We start from the raw sequence: 20,418 nt of genomic DNA, 5'->3' as shown, positions 1-20,418 counted from the left end.
GGTGTCTGTTCTTTATCATCTAATATTTATCATCTGACTATTTGACTGCGGGAAGTGTACATACTGTGATTGAAATTTTGCAGCATGTCTATTTGTGCCACGCTTGCTGAAGATAACTAGGACACTTTTAGTTCTCTGGGCTCTCTTTGGGAATGGTGTTTGGGATTCACACCCCAGTGTACCAGTGAAATGGAAACTAATTCTGGTCCCTCAGAAAGCCAACAAAGAAGACTGGATCCTGTCACTGCCTGAAACATGGTATAAGCCATCAGGCTAAGATCAAGAGAGCTAAAACCAAAGCTCTACTGCTGCTCTAAAGATGTGTTTTAATTCTTTGACATGAAAGAAAGGCAAAAAAAGTGGAGGGGAAAATGTGCTTTTCATTTACACGTAGTTTCATCGCATTTCAAGGCAGTTAGGCTATTGAAGTCATGTCCCCTTGGTGCTGAAATGTCTTTAGCTCATTGGCATATCTAAATTTGCTCACTTCAAAGTTATGCTTTGCCCCAAAGTTTGCTTCCACACCCTTTCAATCAAGGAGAGTGAGTGTGGATTCAAGTGAGACCAGGAACAAGCTCTAAGGGTCTACTTTTCGTTTCTGTCATAGTAAATAACTTGCATTCTTCAGGAAAAATCAGCTTGTTGCACTTCTAGACAAATCATTTGTCTACACGTATAAGCAGAGGGGCTCTTGGTGCCCGGAGGTTAGTTGCCAATAAGGAAGTTGGCTTTTTTTCCTCAGTGCAACAGAACAAATTCATTCCTGTGCTGAGAGGTGTTTAAAAGCTGTGATGTAATGGAGTGTAGAATTGCCTTGTGTTGAACCGAGCCACTGGTCCGTAGAGCCTGCTGTCAGTTTTCTACTGGCAGACAGTCTGGATGATTTAGGAAAGAGTACAATGCTTTGGCATGTATGTGTGCTTGTATTGTGCCTGATGCTTCAGTTACAGATTTGTTGGTAGACCTTTGCTTGTTTGGGGTGGTGCTGTACAATTTCCTGTTTTAGGAAGTTATATTAAGAAAACAGTGGTAAATATAATGGGGAATGATGCAGGCAGCAGCTGACAATTCAGGGTTTATTTTACATCAAAATTCAATCACCATATACGTCTCCTCCCATGAGTAAAGCAGGCTGTGCTCAAGAGCCTCACCAAGATCCTGCTGCAGGGCTTGGTTGGGACAGGGGGACCTACAGATACATAGCCCCATAGCTCTCTGCAAAGAAGAGCATGTAAGCACACTGTGTGCTAAAGCAGCAGTCCACGGAGCTTTTCTCTGCCCGGTGGGTTTGCCCCTGATAAAGTAATTCTGTTGACTTCAGGAGAAGGTAGCTCAAATCCTGTAAAAAGCATAAACAATGCTGCTAGAGCGAACCAAAATTTTCCCCTGAAGCTAGTATTTTTCCTGCTAGGGTGACAATTCTTTGACCTTTTCCATTTGTGTATGTGTAAACATATTAGCCTAGCAGCAAATTGGGTTTGAAATGGTCTGTAGCTTTTATGCCTTGCATTGCTTAATAAATCATTAGAAATGTGATAAAGTTCTCCACCAGTATTTTTCTTATCAGTGTTTGTTCAGTATTTGTTGGCTTCAAATGTGTGAGATTCACACTGGTGCAAGCATCTGTCAGTGCTTATTTTCCAGATGTTAATACTCAAAAGAAATGGAAGGTGTGCCCAGCAGCATCTGTCCAACCTCAGTTTTACTGGAAGCAGCAAGTGGCCTGGAGAGGATGAGGAGGCATTGTGGAGATGAGCCATAGAGGTGATTGGATTGCTATAGATATGTCAAACAGCAGAGAAGTTCAAGATGTTAAGAAGCGTTTGCTTGTGATCCTGTTTCCAAGTGGAAAGGAGGAGACAGCATCAAGCACAAAGGTGGATGAACATAAAATAGCCTGCAAAGACATGGTATCAAGAAACTCATTGGCACTGTAAGCAGGTGGCAGCCCCGCAGGGAGCTCTCAGCTACTTACTGAGCTACTTCAGAAGTGCAACAGAGCCACATCTGGGCTGTGTAGTTAAAATAGAAAATGTTATGGTAAATGGTAGCAGATCTTCTTTGTCTTGTGCTATTACTGAGCATCATCGTGTGCATACTGTTGTGGTTCATAAAACACTTAAATTCTAAGCCTCTAGTTTAAGATACTTGCAACTACTCCAAAATAGCAGCTCTTCAAGTGAAATTCTTCCTTTTGGTTCTCAGCAGAGATGTGAGCTTACGTGGGAAGTTTCAAATTCCATTTGATCAGTTTTCATGATTTTTTTTGCTGAATTTAAGCAAAAACTTTATTTCACCAATGAGAACTGCATCAGATTTATTGCATTGCTTTTTGAAATGCGTGCACATTTTCATCAAATATAAACATACGAGCCAGAAGGATTCATCTAATTGTTAAATTCTAACATTATGTAATTTAAGCTCCACTGAAATGACAACGCATACTTTTTGTTCCTTCTGATTTACTTTCTGGTTTATGAACTTTAGATTGCTTTTGAGTTTTCTTGTCTTCAGGCTTTTATATCATGTTCCTGAATGCTGAAACTTTCGATGTTTTTATAGTTCAATGCTCACCTGAATTGAGGCTTCAGAAAGATCATAACATGGACAAAATTATAAGCATTGGTAGTATTGCTCTATTCTTGGTAGAAATGCCTTTGAGAATAGCATTCAAAGAAATGGAAATGATTCCCCCAAGTGCCTAGGTGGGCAGTGTGCAGTCTCTGGGCACATTACCTGTGGTACATTCCCAAAGAGAGGAGTGACATGTGGCTCTCTGCTTGGGGGCAGTTTACCTCAGGTCCTGTCGCTTTGAGGACCCAATAACAGGAAGAATGGGAAACACCGAGCATTAAATATCACAAAGATTTCCCCAAATCACAGAACGGCTGAGGCTGAAAGGGACCTCTGGATGTCACCCAGGCCAAAATCCCACTGCTTAAGCAGGGCAACCTACAGCAAGTTGCCCAAAATTTCTAAGTGTTTGTCTTTGAAATGACCCCCATAACAGAATATGCACGGGGTAGGGTTGTGAAGTATGAGTCCCAGATTTAGGCCCAATTCACTACTAAATATGCTGAAATCTTTTGTTGACAGGAACGTTTCCATGGAGTGACGCTTGCAGCAGAATACTAAACTAAATTTCCGTACAATTAGGAATACAACAAGTCTCCAGGCATATAGTCTTGAAGCTTCATAAACACCTTTGGACATACATATTTGCTTTGTAAATGAGTTAACTGAGGACTTGCCTGGAGTCGAGCAGCAGAGGATGCAGCCGGGGAGCACTGAGTGCTGCGGGAGCTGCTGCCCAGCTGCACAGACCTGAGCAGTTGCTGCCTCTCTTGCTGGTTACCATGACATTTGATCACCTAGAAATAGACTCCAGGAAGTCTGGGTCTTGTTCTGCTGCTCTCCTACACAGGATTTGCTGTTTTGCTTGCCTGTGTTTGAGGGGGAGGGCAACTGATATTTCGATAACGCTAATTCCCTTTACCCGTTTTTGTTAGTTTACAGGTCAAAGAACCAGATTACTGAATTTAGCCAGATCTGTACCACACACCAGTTCACTTGCTCCTCACAAATTTTGCATTTGTTCTTTTGGCAGTTGATTTATAATGTATTGAGATCTTCCTTTGTGGTGTTTATCTCCATGGGTCAGAAGACCACCATTATTACCCACACGGTGATAGCTGGACCAGCACACATCCATCCGGTGCACTGCAGCACTGAGCATCTAGAATGTGCAGGCTTGCTTATTGACAGTAGCATAGTGCTGCTTCTGAGCTGCTCTACCTGTGATTAATTTATTTGTTTCTTGACAACTCCAGCAAATTAATGCTGTTTATAGTGGCTGACATTGCTCAGACATCTGTATTGTACAGCTGTTCTTACAATGGTTGGCTAAGATAACTCAAGTGTTTATGTGGAAGAACTGAAAAGGTCTTGCAAAACTGGCAAACTTTTTATATAAAATTGCATTCAATTGGACACTCTTTTTTCTATTTTACTTTTGTCTTTGCTGTGATGGTTTTATTACTTACCCTGAGTAGGTGGTCTATCAAGGGATGCAATGTATTTGGACTTTGCTGCAATCTCAGATTATTTATTTGCAGTTAGAGAAGTGGAAGTTGGGCAAAGATAGGAAAATGTTTAAAAAACACTTTGCAAGGGTAGAACCTCTTATATGAAAGAGTGGTTTTATTGTGTGTGTTTTCCTCCTTTTTTTCCACCATAAATGTTTTGCTGCGTCTTACTGATACTGCTCACGTGGAGCTGGCTCTCAAGGTATCTGGGTGCACCTGAGTAGGTTCCAGTGACTCTTCAGCAACAGGAGCACTCAATAATAAGAAAGGAAAAATGCTCAATGTAATGGAGTATTTTAATCAGTGCTGAGTTCTGCAGGAACCAGGTGTTATTTTGCTCCTGGCAGCATTTGAAACTTCACGGGCTTTTCATGACATCGCATCTTTTCCATGTCTCAACCAGTGACTCATCTTGCTTGCCTATTTGTTCCTATTTCTAGCTGCCAGCGGGAACAGTAAGCTCCATGTTAGCATTTTCTCTTTAATGTCACATACTTTCTGCCAGAGGTCACTCTGTTCACTCACCCATGTGCTTTTTGGCATTTTTTTTCCCTTTCTAATCTGTATGGCATCTATTTAGTTGGTGTGTGGTGGCTTCCAGTCAAAAATCTGCTTTTGCAAAGGAAGTGTGTGTGTGCCTTCATGTAGCGTGCAGGAGGTGTGATGGCTGAGCTCAAGGTGCACAACAAGCAGCTTCTGCCATCAAGATGGGCCTTTCCTGGTGCTGGCTGTTGGGGTTGAAGTTGCCTCCATTCTGAGTCTCTTAGCAGTGTAAGCAAGGAGGGTGTTGGGTTCATGGCAGCAGTGGAGTGGCATGTGTGCTGTTTGTAATTGCTGCTGTCATCCAGCTGGACAAGAGGTGACTTCTATTCTTCCATGTTATTCTTCTTTAAAAAGAAGAAGAAACAAAAACATAATCTCCCCCTCTCCCCCCCCAAAAAAGCAAGGTTTATTTATTATGAAGAATGTTGGTCATGTACACTGCTGGAAAAGTCATGGTGCTGAGGAGATTAAATCTGGTACAAGAAAGATGTTTCAGTGACATTTTGTTTTGAAAAAAAGACTTTGACTGGAAACACAAATTCTGGAACAGTGGTAGGGATTCTCATCATTCAGAGCAGCAACAAAGAATGTCTATTGTGATTTAAAATCTCAAGTGTGTTTCCTGCATGAGTACCTCACTGTTGCTGTTGAGGAGCCGAGTAAATAAGGAGCAGCTGGTTGTGCTCCTGTGAATATTTAGTGGTGAACCTTGTGAGTAAATTGCATCCACACGTAATGCGAATGCATTTAGATCCTTTTTCCTGTGATAAACCCTGAAACTTGATTGCTAATTAGTGCAAAACCTTCACATTTTTGTTTCAAGCTACCAACTAATGGTCTTGTGGGTTTTTTTAATTGTGTCAAGGATAGGCAACATGTAAGCTGTGGAGGAACAGGCTTGTTAGTGTATTAGTGTAAATATACCTCGCAGAGACCATTCTGCTCCTTGCTATAACCAAGCTATTTGATTCCTCTTTGGGGAGAGCCAAGCAGACTTCTGGCTACTGAAGGCTCATGCTATTCTTCCCAGGCATTTGGCTAGACTTCTAATTAGTGCTGCCCTGGCTTTCTGCTGATCCCTGCCTGTGCCTCGGCTGCCTGTTTCTCCTGTCTTCTCACAAGTTTGTGCTCTACCTGAAATCTTGCTAACAACTTTGGGGTAAGGGAAGCAATCTGTGTCAGTTATGTATCTCCTTCATTGGATAAATGTCTTGCGCATAGAACTGAAGCACCTAATTACCTATTGTTCACAGTGTTTTAAACTGATGTAAGGACAGCTGCTGTCCAAGCTGAAGAAACAGAGCACAGATTTTGCAGTTTATTTTCTCTCATTTATGTTGAAAAATGCATGTGTTTTGGGGAAGGAAGGCAGTTGTAGTGAAGATAGCATTAAACCATGATGTGAATCAGGAAAATTAAGCCAGTACCACCTGCAGCCACATTCCTGTCCCTCACTGAGGTATAAAGCAGGGCCCACTGGAGCACACAGGCAGAATACTCAAACCAGCAATCTAGAATTGCCATATTTCAGTCTGAAGGTGGTACCACAGCCTGAACACAAAGTGTGAACCCAGGTGCTCAGTTTGCACTGGTGCATGTTTTTGAGGCCATGCTAAGCCTCCCCTGTGGCTGCTCATCATCCCTTCAGGGCCTCCTCAGGGCCAGATCCTGGCTCCCAGCCGTTGTCAAATTCAGTTTCTTTCCAGATAATTCTGTGTAGATAGTCAGTGCTGCTTGTGGTTGCTCACTGCTTGATCACAGCCTCATGCCACCAGCCAAAGAGAGTGTTATTCAAACAGGAAATGGAAGATGAGATTTGGGGGATAGAACCAGGTAATGGAGGTATAAAACAGAAACTCAATGAGCTTGTGAATTAAGGAAGCTTGACTATGGGTTTGTTTCTTTTTGTAGATTGCAGTATCTGAGAAGCTACTTGTACTGATTTAGATCTTTCAGCCAAACAGAGAGGCCTTTTTTCTATAGATCTGCTTCCTAAGCAGGCTTGAAGAAAGCCTCTCCTGCAGATCCTTTTTGGTTTGAAACGGTAAGTGTCACGCTTGAGCTTTTTTCCCCCATCAGGAGTGTGCTTCATGTCTCTCTTCTCCACCAATTTCCCTGACACCTATAAGAGCATACCTTTGGGATCCCTCCTCAGTCAAATCTGATCAGGAGTCAGTAGTAGTTTCCAGAGTTAAAACAGGTGCACACACATGCACTGTGGAGACCAGTGATTTTATGATCTTTGTGTCCTCAGGAAATCAGGCTAAAATAATGCAACTATCATGTCTCTGAACAAACACAATAATAATATTGTTGGTGAGACGTTTCTCGTGTTAAGAAGTACAGCCAGGAGCCAGGTGGCACAGCTGGTTTAGCTGCTCAGCAGCAAAAATGGGGATGTGGCATCAGTGAGCAGAAGAGCTCTGCAGTGGGTTTCTCAGTGGTGGGAGAACAGATCGCTCAGGCTGTGAGGGGATGTTCACCTCACTCTGGTACTTCTTGTCAGGAGAGAATCAGAGAAATGTTCTGAAGTCATCATGTCATGCATCACTGATCAGGCAGTGGACTACCGTGTCTTGAAATAAATGTTAGAGTTTCAGCAAAAAATCTCTTAAGAGTGGTGACTTTACAGCAAAAATCCTGCTGCATGCTCTCCCCTGGGAAATTCACTTTGTGTTGCAGCTGTGGATAGTCGCACGGCAGCAATAGGCAGAGCCTTTTAAGTGAGCTCCAGGGAGCTTATTTACAAGCACCTTCCTCCTACAGTGCCTCTCTGATGTGCTGGTACAGAGCAACAAGTGTTCATGGCTGAATTCCCTTTTCACATGCTTCCTTGTGCATGTACTGAAAGGGCCAACACTGTCTCTTGCATGCAGCAGAAACAAAGCTGCATTTATGGGGCATACAGACAGAGTTTTCAAGCTGGGTCTCCCACTCATTATACCTCATGTATTTTCCCTGGATCATTGTGTGTCTGATCAGAAGCTGGCCCTGCGCTCCTGAAAGACTGCTCTGAACAAATGTATTTTTCTCTTCCAGGTAGCTGTATGAGTGATAAATATTTTTTTGCTCGTTTTCTCTAGAGAGAGGATAATTTTGTTTATTACACTGACAGTAAATGTTTTCTGAAGTGTGGGTTTTAGAAGGCTTAAGAACTCATCTCAGAACTGCTGACCCATAGGAGTAAATAGCAGTCAACACCTACTGCTGAGTGTTCCCTTTGAAGATAAGACACTATGCCACCTGTATTCCAGAGTTGCTGTTTGCCGAAAGGTGGATTAAATATTTTGTTCAAGTGATACAGATATTTCCTAAAAGAGAGCTCCTTTAAGCATATAGCTTCTGTCCATGGCTCAGTAGGCAGGTCCAGAGGGAGCAGAGTGGCTATGGAACTGCTGATCTGATGTAGAAATGTTCCTCAGTTTGCAAGGAGTAAATGTTGCTGGCATCGAACAGATGGTAGGCGACACATTTTCCAGCTGTCTCAAGTCTTTCAAAATGCTTCTATTGTATGTGCCAGAGCCAGAGTTCCACCTTTGCGCTGTCAAGCTGAACACAGAAGTGAAAAGACCAGGTAAAGGTAGTCTTCAGTGCTGAAGAGAATTAAGCTGAAGAAGACTAACAAATCTGAAATTAGTATGCATGCTTTGGCCACTTTGATTGGGACAGTCCATGTTAAATTCACTTTGTAGAATAATTCTCACTGCATCAAGTTTTTAATTTCTGTCTCTAACCTCAGGTTAAAACTGAGTCACTCGTAGCATCCATTTCAATGACATATTTCTAACCATGACACTAAACTGCACACATTTATGTCTTTTGCTGGGTACAGTGCTTGATGATTTTCCATTGCCACTGCTTTGAAGCGTCAGCTTTCAGTGAACTCTGTGAACGTTTTATTATTGCACTGAAGCTGAGGCAGAGGAGAGCAATTAAGGGGTTGACATCTTCGGTTATTTTTTTAATAGTACATGTGTCAAAACGCATTTAACAGATCATCATTGATGCAAAAGCCCAATTAATGCTAAAATGTAAGTAAAGCTCATTTCAGTGGGAACAAATGAGAACTTTAAAATACATAATAATAAAAAGTGATTGCCTTATTTTAGATACAGGACCTAACTGCAGCTTCTGTTTCTGAGAAGTGGAGTCTTAAAGCCTGAGTATTCTGTTCTGTTCCAGGATACAGCTGGACAAGAAAGGTACAGGACCATCACTACAGCCTACTACCGAGGAGCCATGGGTTTCATCCTCATGTATGACATCACCAGTGAAGACTCCTTCAACGCCGTGCAGGACTGGTAGGAAAAAAGTTATCATTTTTGTTGTTAGGTTTGTTTGTTTGTTTTTGGCCAGTTCTCTTCATGCCAGAGTGTGTGGCCATGGGTAGAACTTGTAGACCTCATGTTGGCAGTTGTTAGATGTTCTTTTATCAGTGTGGTGAAAGGATGGAAACATTTGAGCTGCTGCAAGGTAGAAGCTGTAAGCGCAGCACAGGCGAGTGGAAGGCTGGACCCTGTTGCTGGAGATCTGGTTCTGCAATGGCATCCTCTCAAAGGGACTCCAAGGCACGTCTTCAACGTTGATCCAGCTCTGAAAACGATCTCTGTGAGGGGTGGAAATTGTCAATTCCTTCATACATGCCTACAGCTGGAGTCTGTTCAGAGTTGGGTGGTGGGGAGAATGTATCCCTGGTATAAAGAACTGCAAAGAAACCAGATCGTGTCTCTGACTTTTCAGTGTTGAGCACTGACATTGGAACATCAATTCTTGTTACGACTATCATGTTGATAGGGGAGACTTAGGTAACCCCGAATATCTTGCAGTCGTTGCTGTTTGTCAGCAACAGTCGTTGCTGTTGCTTTATAATGCAGATAGGTACGGTGAGCGTGCCAAGAAAGGTAGCACAGAGGTTAATGGAATATCTTAAGTCTGACAGATGAATTTGCAGTGATCGCAGTGACCCTGGAGTATGTGATGGCAGTAGATAGGTGACTTAAAATTTCCTTACCTGGCTTTAGCTCTTAGCATCCAGCTCAGTCTTCATTTTTATTGAACATCTTTCCATTATCATCAAAGCTAGGTTGTAACTCAAAAGGCAAAATAACACAGTTAGATGTTTCTAGTAACTTGGCATTCTTCTGAGATTGCTCCCTATTCGTTCTCACTGTCCACTCAAGTATCTGCTGATGATCATCACATATAAATATGCAGTGTTATGGTCAGTATCAAGACACCGTGTTGCAGAAGGTGAACTGCAGCACTTTCTCTGACCTGTCCTTCAGCAGCTAATGCTAAAAGATTTTTTTCCTTGCTAGAAACACAAACCAAAACTTTTGTCCAAATCAGATTCATTCACATGATGCAGCCTTAACCAACCTCATGCAAGTATCTACGTGGGGATTTTTTCCATTAGAGTATAGGCATGTGAGCTAGGGCAATATCTTTCACTAAACTGTGAGTATTTTCAACTTGATTTCTTGATGAAACAAGGTATATTGGGACCATACAGCCCATCTGTGTGTCTGTCCACAAGTTGTTTCCCCTCTAATGAATAAGTTTTATTAGTTTAGCCAAATCTAAAAATGCAATTTCCAAGTTCTAAATAAGGCTTTGTGCACGTTTGGTGAAAATATCTTTAAGTGAATTGAAGAAAGGTCCTGAAAGGAGCACTCTTGCACTGAGATGTGTGAGGAAACTTGGATTGTTCTACCTGTCTGACCAGTCACTGTGTGCATGCTGTCCAACTAAAAACCTAAAACAAACCTAAAACAGGGTTTAGGTACTATCAAAATAAACAACTAAGAAGGGCTTGGAGTGGGGTAGTTCATGGAGATATTTTTGAAGGAGGTATCTGTCTTGATTACATAAATTTCGTTGAGGTGTTGTACAAATGTGGGCTGTTGTTTGTGATACAGAAGGAACAATGAGTTCCTTTCAGATGTCTTTTTCCTTATATTTGATATCCCTTGTAAGTAGTGCTATTTTAAGGAAACTAACTTAGCACATCTTGGAAATAAATACACAGTGTAAAAGGAAGAGACAGCACGAGGTCATTGGCTTTGGTACTAATGTCTAAAAATCAGCCAACTTAAAGGGGGATTTTGGCTTTGAATTTTGTTTATCAAATCCAAGGTTAAGCCATGTTTATCTTGTGTGCCTCTAACTTTCAAACTGTGTTTCTTCTGCCTATTTCTCTACGTCTGTGAAGTATACAGGAATAGGAGATTAAGGTGTTTTTCTGCAGATGTTTGAGATGGACAAAGCTTGTACAAATGTCAGTCTTTTTATACATATTCACTATTTCAGTTAAATGGCGGGAAAAAAAAAAAGTACTAAATTTCAATCTATGAGCTACTACTGTGCACTACTGTTTTAAACCTCAGGGAAAGTTTAACGTGAGGCTTTGTACTGAAACGATCTAACATCTGTTCCCTCAAAAGCAATGGTGCAGCAATGGAAGAAAAGGTCAGCTTTGCCTACTTGATTATCTCCCTGTGCCACAGGGGCTGCAGTAGGAACTTTGCTGAGAGGAAATTTCCAGCAAAAGGACAGAGGTGATCCATCACTGCTGATTTTTACTTGTCATGTAAGGAATCTTTCCAACCATGAGCGTGACGATTCTGAGCCCAAGGGGATGGGGTATGGATAAAATCAGCCCGTGGTAGCCTGTTTCCTTTCTGAATCTTGTCCACAGAAGAACTAAAGACTTGTAGCAAAGCCAGCAGAGTCCTCTAGTGGTGATGCAGCTAAGAGATTTTTTTTCCCAATCTACAAAGTTGTTTTCTAAACTTCTGAAGGGACTGGAAATGCAAATCCAGGCTGTTGTTGGTGCTGCTGTATCAGCCCCTGGCATACTGCTAGAATAGTAAATATGTAGGATGTTTTGGTTTCTTTTTTTCTGTTTTCCACTGTGCTTGGTGATGCAGTTTGTTTTTGTTTGAAATATTAACCAAAAGCCATTCCAATGGATCTGGTCTTCAGTCAGGAACTGTACAATCTCTGGAAAATGAAGGTGTCTGCTACTGGAGTGGAACAAGATGCTTTAGCCTAGAGCCTTTCTCTCCATGAGCCTGGTGGCCTGTAAGGTCAAGTGTGCAAGGTAGCAGCATGCCTGGTGCTAAAAGCAAGCCATAGCACCCCTACGGTGCTTCTGTTTGGCAGCCTCTGCTTGCACAGAGGTTTAGGTGAGGCTGCAGCAAGCCATGCTAAGGCCATACTTAAACATTCACTGAGATTAGTTGGAGTATCCAACTGGAATACGTGTAAAAGCTGACAACAGAGCTGGTATTTTTACATCCTGCAAGTTTCCAGAAATAATAGCAATTAGTCCTATATATCTTTTCTCCCTTTTAAGTGCCTTGTTGTTGTAGCTGCCTCGGCATACAGTTTGGTTGTGGGTTTTTTTGTTTGTTTCCAGCTACAGTAAATAAAGAATTCTGTTAAGTTAAACATTTGTGATAAATGCAGTGTGACGCAGTAGATTGACTGACATTTTTAGACACTGAGAAAAAAGGAGCAGTATTCTATTAACATGAATTAAGCCTTTTAAGAGGAGCCTGTTACTTCTGAAGTGGCGTGTGAGGATGGAATTTGAGTGTCTCTCTGGCATGAGAAGACTGGATAAGCTAAAGTTGAGACCCACGCAGTGAGCAACAGAATGAAGCCCATCAAATGTCCTCATAACGTGAAAATGTTTTTCTGTAAATTAAAAGACAAAAACAGCCTTCCCCTCAAATAATTATTAAACATTTTCACATTTGGTGATATGCCTTCATCTGATTCAAGTTAATCTGGTTTTGTGAAATCAGTGAATACGCTTGGAAATAATGAGGAAAGACTTAAGCTTTTGTAAGAAAAAAGAACTTAAAGAATTGTTGTATTCAAATCTTTTCAATACAAAATTTAATAAAAGGATAATTTTAACTGAGCTGCCCACATCCATGCATGTTTGATGGCCAGTGTGACAGATATGTAAAAAGAAGTTGGAGCTAATATATTAAAACTTCATTTACATGGAAATTGGGTAGAAAATAGGAATGGAATTAAAAAAAAAAAAAAAAGAAGAAGAAGAAGAAAAACTGGTACTGTATTATCAGAATTCTCAGATAGAAAAAGATATTTATTATATCTTTTCTGAACTTCCCTTAGGTTTTCTTTATGCAGTTCCATACTGATTTAACCAAGTGTGTTTTGAAATTAGCCAGGGGCAAGTTAGTGTATAGGTACAATTTCAGCATATTTTATTGTGTTGTACATTTATTATATAGTACCTTAGCAGATACTGTAAAACATGGTAGTCATCTATGTGTTTTTCAATAGGATGTTCTCCAGTCTAAAGCTTGTTCCTTCTTGCTGGTGACCTGCCTACTGCTGCTCAGTGATTCTGGTTTATTAAGATGTAAGCAGGCTGCCAATATGATGCTCAGCCCATCTTGCTGCTTTCTCTTGTACCATCTCTTCCTGCACAGCTCCCTGCAGAAAACAAACAGAAACATGAACAGCTGAACCTGAGACCTAGAGCTCCAAGTAAGCTCTTGCCCATGACAAACTCTTAGCTTCTATTGCGTTCCCAAGGGTGTATAGAGATCCCAAAACTCATCTTCATCATTACACTGATGTTACAGGGAGGTGGATTTGTGCATAGTTAGTTCTCAGCCAAAGAGAGAGAGCTTTTCCCTTGTTAACCTCCCTGGTATCGTGGAGCTTATAATCACCCTCTAGGTAGTACACTGCCATCAGAGATTGTGTTTGCTAGCTTGATTATTCTCCAACCTTTATCATGAAGCTCCAACATCTCTAAAACTTGCTCTATATGCACATGGTGTACTTTACCTCCTGTCTCTGGCTCCTTGGCAGTGTCTGTTCTAACTGCCTCAGAATTTCCTTGGGTGATCTTTTCCTATGCCCTTCTTAAGAATGGACATTGTAGAGGATTTGAGTTTCCTTTATGTCACTACAGAAATACTTCACCTTAACAGAAGGTACTCTTTTCCTAAATAAGGAAGGTGGTGCCTATATCAGGCTTTTAGACAAGCTCTTGATGTTGTTTGTAGGCATGAGATCTTCATTCACATGAATGTTTTTTCTGTAAGCTGAGTGAAAGGGTTAAATGAGCTCTTATGGCTTTCAGTTCAGTTCCCAGATTTCTTAACAGTCTCCTCTGCTAGTTATTCTTTGATATTGCCTTGATAGTTTTTTGTGTAGATAAATCAGTGTGTTAAACCTCATTTGAAACTGTGTGGGAAGTAGAATATAATTTGGACAATCTAGGCAATTTCATAGAAGGGAAGGAAAAATTGGTTAAATTTAACTTAGATTTAAGTGACAACTGGGTTCACAAATCACTAGCATTATTTATCCTTAAGGCTGGTCTCCAAATTAGGTTGTTGATGTTGTGAACCTGGGACTATTTTTCTTCTAAGCATGAATTTTAAAAACCATGCTTCATCATTAACTTGAGGATTTCAGCACAAATAACACATAACATTATTGCTGTGTCACAGATATGTTCCCAATTTATATACTGAACTGTCCTGATAGTTGTTCAAACAAATCAATTGCATAAGCTTTTTTTTTATTTTAAATAACTCTTTCTGCAAGTTTGCTGCTTTATCTTTGGATAAGAATAAGAATTATTTGGACATTCTACTTCATAAATGTATTTTTTATTATTATTATGATTGTTATCATTCCCAATAACTGTAAGTGTCAGTGTTTGGAGAGAGAAGATTTTCACTAACTTTTACAAATTGAGAGTGGTGAGTTTCAGTGGGAGGTCCTTCATGCTTTTTTTCCTTTTTTTCATTTTTCAAGTAATTCCATTTAGATAGCCAAGATTTGGCAGTGTGCCTTCATGTGACCCCCTTGAAGGCTGAAACCAGTCCAGAGAGAGGAATAGGAATCAGAAGAGGAGCCTGGTGAGACTTAAATTATCCTAGTTGTCTACAGAACGAGAATGGAGCAATTCCATCTTAGTGGGCTTTTGGTTGATTTCTCAAGTCATCCCCTTCTGTGCTGTGCCTTGAAAAGGCACAGGATGCTGCAAAAACTTGTCGTATAGCTCTCACTGGACTTGTCTACATGGGGGACGCTCAGCAGGGTGAAAGTGAAGTGAAGAATTGTGATTGCAGTGAATGCCCTTTTCCTGGGTAGTAATAAGAATTCAAGTTTCATTGCACAGAGTCGTCTTAATTTTGCAAGTTGCAGTGTGAGCCTGGACTGGTGCAGTGGGCTTGCTCTAGGTTTGTGTTTTCCAGTGCAAATGAAACGGGCTGCTGCTTTGAGTCAAGTTGTGCAGTGAATTGACCCCTTTTTCACAGACAGCTGTGGAGTTACGCGCCATCTGATTTCCCCTGCAACAGCAAGTAAGCAACTTGCACTGGGGGTGAGTGGGGAGAAAATATGGGAAGGTGAATAGGGACAAGCCCACTGTTTGGAGGAGGAATGGAATACGAAGGCCTATTAGGCTGCCGGCACAGCAGCCTAATTACCTTTGGAAAGGGGGGAGACTTAAAAGACAGAGCTGGCTTGGTGAAGACAAAATAGGCTGGGCCAGCCTGGAAGATGGATGAAAACTAATACTACCAGGTTAATACTGTTCTGCTGCAATCTCTGTGACAACCCTCTGAGGATGGTGAGAAGAGACTGGCCCCTCAGTATGAAAATATCTATCTTTTATTTTGACATTTAAAAAAAAAAACTAAGAGGCTAAGTGTAAGGTCAGACTCCTGAAGTTCACAGTCAGTTCCACTCCGGTTACAGCACACAAAGCCTCCAAAGCTCTCTGTGGCTCAAGTTCATCTCAGTGCTCCTGCTTCAACTCCCACACACTTGATCCCTCTGTCATTGATGTTAGCGTTTGTCAGATGTATGCATTCTGTCATTGCAGCTGCTGTTTGTTGCTTCAGGTATCACTTAATCCAGCTGGGTTCAAATGTTAGCTTACAGAACATTACCTTGAGCCCATATTTTCCCAGTCAGGTAAATTTCTATTTTTCTTTAGCAGTTCTTTCCATGTTTCTATGCAACTTTCAGACTCCACAATGGTTTTCCTGTTGGAGCAAAGATGACTCTGCTTCCATCTGTGTTTGACTCTCGAAGCACAACTTACAAAGTTGCTAAAACTCTGCAGCAAATGTGCTGCTGCAAATCAGAATTATTTTTTTCCTGCTCTGAAATATTTTTGTGTATCTATTGTATGTGTTCTGTCCAGAGAAGACTGTAAAATGTATGATTGGGTGTTGTTGCTCCGAGATTGCAGCTGATGGAGATGTATGCTTTTTCCCTTAAATTTCATTCAAGTCAGTTTTTTGTCTGAATCTAAACATCTCTAAAACACAAAGTATTAAGGAACTTTATTGTCATACAAAGTTAAGGAATAATAAAAAAGAATGGGATTGCAGATTAATTGGTAGCATTTTGCTCCGTGTGTAAGTTTGATCATTTGTCTTTTAATCGATCAACAGTCTTTGGATATGGATATTGTGCTTAATGGTATTTATTTTCATACTTAAAGTATGATTGTCTTTTGGCATGGCTGATGGAAGGAAACAATCTTTCTCATCCTGCTGCAGGGCCACACAAATCAAGACCTATTCCTGGGACAACGCACAAGTGATCCTGGTTGGAAACAAATGTGACATGGAGGATGAAAGGATCATTCCTTTGGAGAAAGGGAAACATCTGGCTGATCAGCTGGGTATGCGTTTAGTAGAGTTTAGTAGAATGTTCTAAACTTATGCTAGACTTTTCTACCCCAGTAGGAAAATGACACAGCATTGTTGACGTAGGATAAAAAGAGTAAAGAGTTCCATTGAGAAGAAGCTAGAATTGCATTACAAATTTCTGGGAGGACAACAAAGTATAGGGTACCCACCTTGATTTCTCATTTATTTATTATTTTCATTATATGTTATAGCATATGGAATCTGGGTTTCTTCACTAACTGTAATGTCTTCTCTTGAAGAATTCACGTGGCAAAGAAAATAGTGTTAAAATTGACTGTAGTTAAACTGTGAAAACCCTTACATTGGACATATAAATCCTTGTTTAGTTTGTAAGAGCAGAGATTCTTACCAGACTGAAAGGAATAATCATAATCCACAAATTCATGAAATTTTATGCTGTTCTCAGTTCTTAAGTAGTAATCGGTGGTTGCAAAATCTGTTGTTAGACTGAGGGTATGGGAGTGCAGTGTACAATGTGTAGATGATTAAGGAGTAACCTTGATCAGATCACCAGTTTGCATATCTTTTCCACATACTGAAATTCAGTATACTTTCAAAAGTACGAATAATCCAGGTTCCTTCTTGCAGATTCTCAAATTTGTGCCCACATTTTTCTAAGAGTAATTACACTGTTAGTAGTTGAAAAATTGTCCAATTTTTTTTGTCCAATTGTCCAGTACCAATATAAAATCAAATAGTGAGTTCTGCTGAAATTCCTACTTCTATGTGGACTACAAATGTTTTTTCTCCCTCCCTCCCTCCAGAATAATTGATCTGTACATTTAAATACAAATTTGACATCTAGAATCTGAAACTGTTATGTGTGGGATGCTTGGAAGCACATGCACATGCAGGAGTCGCCATAGGAACTGACTCCATCAGCAGGATGCTGTTCTGTTGGAGAATCCCTAGCTCTTCCCTGACCTGTCCTTGTGCTAGACACGTCCCACTGTGAAGGATAATAAAAGCTAATTGTGTCTTTGGAAAGCGTTGTCCCATCCCTCTTCTTCTGCAGCCTCCCAGCATCCAGAATGGTCTTTTAAAAGAGCTGGAAAAAGTACCTGGTTTTACTAGGCAGCTTTTCTGTGAATTTACTGTGATAGCTGCATTCAGCGTTATCTGAAATTACTATGTGTATTGGGTGGGAGAAATCTCTTTAATTGACTATTGACTACTTAAGCAATTAGCATTCACCATAATGATTCACTTAAAGGATATCCTTCAGCATTTTTCTCTAAGCCTGTGCAGTGGCATTAACTTCATTGGAATCATTTTCCAACCACATTAAGAAATTTATTGGCCTGAATGTGAACTGAATCAAAACAACTTCTGCCACAGCAAAAGCTAAACCAGTGTTAGACAGACAAATATCATGGTTCTCTTCTCTGATTTCTTATGTACATTTCCCCTGTTAGTCCATGACTCTTAAAGGTTAGAATGGGGTAAGTACCTACCTGTACTGCTTACAGGGTGACTCAGTCCACAAGAATTGGCTGTCACTTAAGATTTCTCTTTCCCTTCTTTTGTGACAGAATCAAGGAAACTGATGCAGGATGCCCCCAAAATATAAATGTCTTATTCCAAAGTAAGCTGTGTGATATTTGAGCTCATGCTGCTGGCAAAATAATAGCCCAGGATGCACAAGCAACAGCTATTATAAGTCATGGTTGGTCTTTGAGGCCCTTGGGGTTAGAAAGACAAAGTGTGAGGCCCAAAACATCATAGGTAAAAGCTTGGCAGATCAGCACGCTGCTCCTGGTGAGGGCAGAGCTCAGGCCCTTGTGGGAGGGGAGCAGTGCCAGCTGTCAGCAGGGATAGTGAATTTTAGATGCATTTCTGCTCATTGTTCTGAAACAGTGAGAGTCAGCTGAGCCTAAGAATTGTCAGTATCTTGTTTTCTTAAGGTGAATTCTGGGGGGCAGAAAAAAGGTATTTTTAAAATCATTTCCATATCATCAGTCTTGACTTATTATTGTTCTTAACTTATTTTTTTTTCTCACAGGTTTTGACTATTTTGAAGCTAGTGCCAAAGAAAACATCAACGTAAGGCAGGTGTTTGAGCGTCTTGTGGATATAATCTGTGAAAAGATGTCAGAGAGCATAGAGTCAGACCCTTCCAGGGGCACTTCGGGAAGGAACGTGAGGCTCACAGACAACCCACCCCCTTCACAGCAGAACTGCTCATGTTAGTGACCTTTCTTGCTGAGAAATGTCCTTCTCCTTTCCTGACTAAATTTTATCTCTTTCTTTGTGGTTCGTTACCATGTAGTCCAAAGGCAGAAGTCTCTGCTGTAGGAAACTGGTATGTTTAATGTGCTGGAGTGTTTAATATATATTATCTGATAATTTAAAAACAAACACTGAATAAATATCGTGGGTGCATGTAGTTGTTAACGTGTGAGTTACGTTGAATGAAGAAAAAGAATTGCATAGTGTTGCAAGTGCCTGTGTTTGGATCTACTCTGATCAACTGCTCGATGGCAGATGAGTTGCAGGACGACGGAGATGAGGGATTGGCTGCTGTGTGCTTGGCTGGAGGCAAGCTGTGGTATGTGAGACTTAGAAGCAGCACTATCTCAGAAAAAAAGCAGGAGCCGAAGTATTAGTGCCATGTTGTTAGTTTTCTCTCTGCGTTGTGTTGTTGATTCCATTTTTTAATTTCGTGCTAGATGGGTGCATGTGTGGGGATAGGTTTTCAGGTTCAACCACTATGTATAATTTTATTAGTGTGTGGGGAAAGAAGTGATGAATGAAACATAGCTACCACTGAAAAACAAGAAAGATATGAGGTACACTACAGATGTGGTGTGATTCTGTGATCATTTTTAATATTTGACACCTAAAATATTATTGTACTAAATATATACCTGTACTAAAATATGGAGCTCTGTATGTGTGTAGGACTCCATATGGGTGCAGTGGCCACGTGCAGAGGAACTGCTTCTGTGAATCTGTAAAACTGTGTAGCATATGCCTTTGTCCATGATTGCACCATTGTTTGCACAGCCCAGCTCCACGCAGTGACTGTGAATTGCATCAGTAAACGTAAATGAGATGGATGTAGAAAAAATTTGCTGTATTGTGGTGAAATTATGAAAAGTTTTATGGCTTTACCATAGGCCTGTACGCTCCTCTGACCAAGGAGACTTTCTGTTGTCAGAATCTGGAGTCCAGCATCTGCCCATGGCGCTGTGAGTTGCCTTACGATGGCACAAGCATTCATTCGCTCTTGGAGTTCTGTTCTGTCACATCTCAGAGTGTATGGTTCTCTGAAGAAAAAAACCCACCAGTTTTCTGGAGAAAAATGCAACTATCTTGACGTTGTTTGAGCTCAGCATGCTCAAGGCTCGATCCCTTTGCACCGCAGTTTGTTTGTTGCTTTCAGAAATCTTTACAGTGACTTTTGGTGTGTGTGACCCGCTACGGAAAATGCGGTTTGTGCAACGTAGGAGTGCCGTGATTGTATCTGAACGCTCTGAAACTGCCCAATAAAGAGAAACGTCGCCACCAGGTGTGCCTGGAGGAGCTGTGTCACAGCAGCCGCTCGTGTGTATGCACGGAGGTGTCTTTTAACGCTTCTGATCGAGCTGCGTGAGCACATTTTGATGGTCCCTGAGCCCGGCACTCAAGAACCGCTTTGCGGATCTGACACTGGGCGTGCAGTGCAGTCACAGCAGAGCGGGGCTGGGCGTAACTCGTGTTGGCAGAAACGGGACCGCGTACAGCACGGGGCGAGCACGCAGTTCGTCAGCGCGCGCACGGCGGCGAGCAAACCGCCCACAGCGAGCGGCGGCCGCGCGCTTTGCGCGAGCTGCTGGGTCGGGCCGGTCGCCGGAGGAAACGAGGCAAGGCGGCTTCCCCCGCGGCACCCGTCTTCCCTCCGCCAATCAGAGCACGCTCCGTCCGAACGAGGGCAGCGATTGGGCCGCGTTCCGCGCGTGGCGCCGCGGCGGGCGTTGGCTGGAGCCGTGGCAACCGTCACCGCCACTTCCTCGCGCGGCGGAAGCCGGCCGGGTTGGCGGCGGGGCGGCGGCTGCGCGGCGGCGGCGGCGCATGCGCAG

The 20,418-nt window shown here is 41.7% G+C and overlaps 1 protein-coding gene across 6 annotated transcripts in view; it reads left to right on the top strand.

Annotated features, from left to right (window-relative positions):
• RAB3B (RAB3B, member RAS oncogene family) overlaps positions 1 to 20,323 on the top strand; it is a 52,297-nt gene extending 31,974 nt beyond the window's left edge. For 4 of the 6 annotated variants that reach the window (XM_090146668.1, XM_031602399.2, XM_090146666.1 and 1 more), the window contains exons 3-5: positions 8,811 to 8,929; positions 16,205 to 16,329; positions 18,360 to 20,323. In XM_090146668.1, the coding sequence (XP_090002794.1) occupies positions 8,811 to 8,929; positions 16,205 to 16,329; positions 18,360 to 18,547 (432 nt within the window). In that variant the 3' untranslated portion in view covers positions 18,548 to 20,323. The remainder of the gene's footprint in view (positions 1 to 8,810; positions 8,930 to 16,204; positions 16,330 to 18,359) is intronic. The other 2 variants (XM_090146669.1, XM_090146667.1) reach the window with 1 other exon arrangement.
• Positions 20,324 to 20,418: the final 95 nt, after the last annotated feature.

The sequence above is a fragment of the Phasianus colchicus genome, chromosome 9 (assembly GCF_987193195.1).
Source record: "Phasianus colchicus chromosome 9, bPhaCol1.hap1.1, whole genome shotgun sequence".
Taxonomy (NCBI): Eukaryota; Metazoa; Chordata; class Aves; order Galliformes; family Phasianidae; genus Phasianus; species Phasianus colchicus.
This window is presented reverse-complemented; position numbering and strand designations above follow the sequence as displayed.